Consider the following 6,125-nt stretch of genomic DNA (forward strand, 5'->3'; position numbering starts at 1 on the left):
AAAAAAAACTACTGCAATATTTCTGAAACATGTTCTGCTATCTCAATGCTTTAAAAGAATTAGTTTGACACGGAAGTTGTTCTCAATATGACAAGTGTTATTTTTGATGCATAATAATCTGGAGGTTACTGTTAAACCAATGATATATTGACAAAGCTGGACTCAGGTGTACCAACTGTCAGATGTCATTTAAAACAAAAGCCCTGCAGTTAACATTGTCATGTATTTTGTCTCCTTTAGTTCCCGTCTTGTTTTTGTGTTTCATGCGGCATCGGACACACAAAGAGTTGCACACAAACCTGCATTCATTGTCACCCCTGACGTACAAATGATGCATGGAAACTTCAGCATTATTGTGGCTGTTTTCAAACTAAGGGCCATCACATCCTCTCATCACTGTTTTGATCTCAGGAAGCTGGGCTGCACCACGCTTTATAAAATCTTTTTTTTTTAACAGCACCTCAGCAGTTTCTTAAGATCCTTCTGGGCCACACTTAACTACAGAGCACACATGACACTAACCTCTGGGTGCAACTGCTTCTCTTTGGTGTCTGATATCAGATGGTAGTGATGATGATACTCAAACTACTGTGTTGCAGTACACAGCTTTCTCATACAAGCCCTCCATCACCATGTTTGGCTTGCAAAGAAAATATATTCCTCCCTTGTACTTAGTCACATCAGTAAAACACAATGAGGTGGTTTTTGGAGACAAAGCGACACCTTAGAAAAAGTTTACTTAAAGGTACAGTGTGTAGAATTTTGTGATATTGAGTGTTGAAGTTGCATGTTGCAGCTGAACACCCCTCACCTCACCCTCTCCTTCCAAACATGAAAAAGAAACTGTGGAAGCCTTCGGTTGTCATAAAAACTCAAAAGGTGTTTAGTTTGTCCAGTCTGGACTAATGTTTGTAAGATTTAGGTGAAAGGGGCCGTCATGTGTTTTCATTAGTCCAGACAGTTTGTTTTGTACAGTGCATTTTATGCATTAAGATTTAAAAAATAAACACACACATATACATTTTATTTATTGATTTAATTTGCATATAAGACAGCGTGACAGTTTGAATCGTTCAATCGTAAAAGAATGATTGACCTTGAAAAATGCTGAGAAATTAAAAATACACAGTTCTGTCGGGTGTCACCAAAAACAGCTACAAATGTGTTTTAATACAAATATTTGTAATACTATAAAAATAACATCACATGTGACATTTATATGAATAACTGTATTTTCGACAATGTTCAAGCCATAAATTATAACAGCCATTTAATAAGACTGATTGGATTGTTAATCTATCTAAAAAACCCTGACATCAGAGTAAACTACGTCTCCTGCAGTTTTTACATTTCCCCTCCCTGTTGTTTTGCCAACTTTCCTCCTGGTGAAGGTTGCTACAGAATAAACCAATGGGTCCTCGTGTCTCTGGGGAAGCATGTGAAGAAATGTTACAGACGAGATATAACATATGAAAAGAAACCAATGCTACACTAACCAGCCTGACTGATATTCATTTTAGGGGGCTAATGCCAATATAATTAAATATATTATTAAAGATTAACCTTAATGTGTGTGTGGGATAGACTGACACAGACAGACTATCCCACAACGGGAGCTGAGCTCAGTCATGGCAACGACTTTCATAGAATCAATTCTTTCTTAGCAATTTGTTTTCATAGTAAAATGTTGCTGCAATGCTTTATATCAAGCTTAATTCCAGAGCTCTTATTTTGAAAAGCTGAGATTGTGTCTATTATTATAAGACCTCTGAACTAGCCGACATGCATTGTATTAAAAAACACAGAAAATCATTCAAACTTTCATAGAAGCCACACACAGGAACAGAAATAAAGGAAACTTAATTTTCTTATAATGCAAAACATTAACTATAAAATCTTAAGTGCAGATAAGCCAAGTATGATCAACACAAAGTTTTCTAACTTCCCTCAGCACCAGACAGTTAAGAAAAGGTCTTCACATAACGTCCGACACGCATGAAAATAAAAAAGTGACAGTGTGACGTAAAGCTGTTTGAGGAAGACTCACTAATGCCTAAGGATTCTGAATAAGGCTCAGGAGCTTTACTTCAGGCCAAGCGAGCTGGCGCTGTACTTGTAAAAATAAAATATACTAATAAATGCACATCTTTTCTGTCTGTTTTATTCTGTCAAATGAAAGTTGTCATGTCTGCAAACATGAATGCAGATACCGATGTGTCGCTGAGAGGATCCTATATTATATCAATACATCGGTTGGGCTCTATTATTAATTGTTTCTGTCTTTTCATCAGATAACTTACCTGCTGACTTTGCAGATTACCACTGACTGTTGCAGCCTCTGTTTGTGAAGAAACTCCAGCTGTATGATAAAATAAAGATAAAAGATGTTGTAGGTCAGTTTACACAAAGGAGTAATGTAATTCAGAGTATTTATCTTTTGCTAAATTCATTTAATCTTGAGAATATTTGATCACCTTTGCAACAATCACACATTTTCTTCTTGATCAGAAAGACAATGACAATCAGACTTATAGCCAATGCAGCACTTAAAAGACACAGAACTGCATTGGCCTTCTGTGCATCCCACCTGTTGAGCGCTGAAACACAAGGACCAAATAACCAAAGTTAAGAAGGATTTGAAAAAAACTTTTACATTCAAAAGGAACAAATGTAACAAATGTGTGATACATGATAGTTATTTATTCTACTGATTCTCAATTAAACACACAAATGTGCTATAATAACAATAAAAAAGTTACCTTCATCGTCCAGTTTTATTCCATGTCCGAATAAAATCTCTCCACATGTGACCACAGCACAGTAATAAGTCCCAATATCAGAGGATTTAATGGTCTTGCAGAAATTGAAGACACATTTATGGGGTGAGTGAGCTTCAAGGCTCCTGTTGCATCCATCGTCACTACTGCCATGAACATATACTAGACGGGGATGAGATCCATCCAATCCAGCTCTGAACCAGTACAGATTGGGATATTTTGGACATGCTTGGTTGTCAGAGTTGGACAGGATGGAACACTGCAGAGTCTTCCAGTCTCCTGAACTGACCGTATCAGATGGAGGGACATCAATGACTGCAGTTATATCAGGTTCTGGTCCTGGGAAATACAAACACAAAAATTAACAAGCTTTAATGAAAAGTTAAATACATTAACTCATATGAATTCACATGAATTGAGAAGATATTTACTATCTTCATAAAGACAATATTGAGACAAGATTAAATTGCTTAAAAATTGCGCTTAGTGTTTGCAAAGCAATTGAAACATTTTAAAGGATGTGAAATGTTTGTGCCATTTACCTTTAATTTTCAGAAATGTTCCGTTCAATAATTTCATGTTCAAATCATCTTGTTGTATGCAGTAATAAACTCCAGCATCACTCGGCTCTGTTTTATTAATGTACAGAACAAAGCTTCCAGGCTCTTGTTTGACTGTAAAGTGAGGAGTCTCATTAACACCAGCGTAATCAAAAGAAAATGTTCCTCCCAAGAACTCAGGCAAGTTTCCAGAAACAAGCCGGAACCAAAATAAATTCCTGTCTCCGATATTCGTCTCCTGGCGGCTGCACGTCAACTTCACCTCATCTCCGACATCAACAGTCTTTGTCTGAAAGATCTGATCTAATGCGCTTCCTAAAAATAAAATGTAACAGAGCAATGATTCATTATGATGACAGACTAATACATGTACTGTGCTAAATTGATGCAAGAACAACAATTAAAACAAACCGTATATTCCAAATAAAATCAAGAGATTGACTTACGTGTCACTCCGAGCAGCAGCAGCAGCAGTTGGAGTAAGATCAGCATCTTCCTGTTTATCCTCTTCAGACAGTCGTTGAATTAGATGCTAATGTAGGATGCTTTCCTTCATGTAATCATATCAAGTGGGTGGGAACATTGTGAGAGCGATCTGATTGGCCTCTCATTTTCAGTGGAAATAATATCTGCCATCTTTCCGTCCTAAACACATGAAACAACAACCAACACCAACCTCACATTTCATGTTTCTAAAAAAGACACCCAGAGTAAACACGACATAATGTAAAGTGAAGAAAACACAAAACCACCACCGTTAAAAATACATCCAAATATAATAACCTCCCTCACATTACATGGGGTCAAGTATAAGAGACTATCCCTTAACATAATTAACAACACATTATGAGAAATGCAGCTAGATTTGTGTTTACCATGCAATTTAATTCACTTTTGAACTATTATATTGAAAGAGATTTCTAGAACGGTTTCCAGAAAAAAGACGACCTATGTCAAGCAGGTTATGTTTTCTTTGCTGTCAGAAGGATGACCTTAACTACTCGAGGGTAGGGTGAGATATGGCTCAAGGAAGAAGTCAATGTATGTAAAATAAGATATTTTTAGATTTTTGAGAATTTCTCCAAAATAATGCAGAGATCTTGATTTTTAAAAACAGGCGTACTTAAGGGACTGATATTTATGAGTGTGTACACTTTGGTGCAGCTTACTTGAATTCAAGCAGAGGTATCTGCAACCTGCCATTCTAGTTTGTTTTAGTTACATGTCAACATGATTTGGTTTAATACAAGTCACAATCAAATCAAAAGAAGCTTTAAGACATCCTGCCACACTGATTTCCAGTGATGCTGATTTCAAATGCTCAATGTTATTTTTAGCGTGCAGATGACACTGACATCTGTTAACATTATAGCAGTTGCAAGATGGAGTGTTATTCATCTCACTTGTAGTAGAGCTGGGCAAGAAACCAACATTTATAACCTCTAACAATCTTAATCTTGCTCATGTCGGTTAATTCCGTTAATACTTTTCAACTTCCTTATTAAGAAGTTGATGCTTTGGTCGTCACCATTTCTTCACATTTTCTCTAAACATCATTTAAATGCATATTGAAGTCTTGTAATCTGTTTCTGTAATGCACCATTTTTGAGTTTAGAGTAATTACTTTCATTTTCCAACATTTACAAACTGGTCAACTCCACAGGTGTAGGAGGATGTAGCACAGGCCATTTCAAAATGTACCCACATTCAGGGATAATACATAACTTTTGGAATAATATTTTTGATTAAATAGAATATTAAGAAGTTAAGGCATAAAGAATACAATACATAATAAATACATACACCTGAAGCATTCCAATACAATTTATAACTACAGTGTAAGATTGTGCGTCCTCAAATCAAAAAATACAGTCTTACAAACTTGTGTGAATAAAAAAATATACATCTCTATTCAGCTCTTTGACAGGGTGAAATGCTGTAAGAGACGACTGAGATACTCCTCCATCAGTGATGACCCTCCCACACAGCATATCAAAGAATACAGAAGTTAGATGGTGTGACCACAACCAACTTCTGTACTCTTTACAGGCTGCTGTAAGACACAAGCAGAGCACCACCACCACAGTATCTCAGAAACACATCCACAGATAATATTATATTTATCATCTGAATACCCATTCAAGCATGTTTGTTAAATGCTACATGTTAAAAACAAATAAAATATAAATTGGAAAAAAAAAACTACTGCAATATTTCTGAAACATGTTCTGCTATCTCAATGCTTTAAAAGAATTAGTTTGACACGGAAGTTGTTCTCAATATGACAAGTGTTATTTTTGATGCATAATAATCTGGAGGTTACTGTTAAGCCAATGATATATTGACAAAGCTGGACTCAGGTGTACCAACTGTCAGATGTCATTTAAAACAAAAGCCCTGCAGTTAATATTGTCATGTATTTTGTCTCCTTTAGTTCCCGTCTTGTTTTTGTGTTTCATGCGGCATCGGACACACAAAGAGTTGCACACAAACCTGCATTCATTGTCACCCCTGACGTACAAATGATGCATGGAAACTTCAGCATTATTGTGGCTGTTTTCAAACGAAGGGCCATCACATCCTCTCATCACTGTTTTGATCTCAGGAAGCTGGGCTGCACCACGCTTTATAAAATCTTTTTTTTTTAACAGCACCTCAGCAGTTTCTTAAGATCCTTCTGGGCCACACTTAACTACAGAGCACACATGACACTAACCTCTGGGTGCAACTGCTTCTCTTTGGTGTCTGATATCAGATGGTAGTGATGATGATACTCAAACTACTGTGT

The 6,125-nt window shown here is 36.4% G+C and overlaps 1 protein-coding gene across 1 annotated transcript; it reads right to left on the reverse strand.

The window, feature by feature from the left end:
* Positions 1–1,017: 1,017 nt before the first annotated feature.
* LOC138411541 (uncharacterized) lies at positions 1,018–5,535 on the reverse strand. The gene is made up of 6 exons (XM_069532165.1): positions 3,784–5,535; positions 3,320–3,652; positions 2,760–3,116; positions 2,475–2,597; positions 2,301–2,359; positions 1,018–1,426 (listed from the first exon to the last, which is right to left on the reverse strand). Exons 1-6 carry the CDS (start codon positions 3,827–3,829, stop codon positions 1,301–1,303), a joined length of 1,044 nt encoding a protein of 347 aa, XP_069388266.1. The 5' UTR covers positions 3,830–5,535; the 3' UTR covers positions 1,018–1,300.
* Between the last annotated feature and the right edge of the window lie 590 nt (positions 5,536–6,125).

This window comes from Paralichthys olivaceus, chromosome 9, assembly GCF_024713975.1.
Source record: "Paralichthys olivaceus isolate ysfri-2021 chromosome 9, ASM2471397v2, whole genome shotgun sequence".
NCBI classification, from domain to species: Eukaryota; Metazoa; Chordata; class Actinopteri; order Pleuronectiformes; family Paralichthyidae; genus Paralichthys; species Paralichthys olivaceus.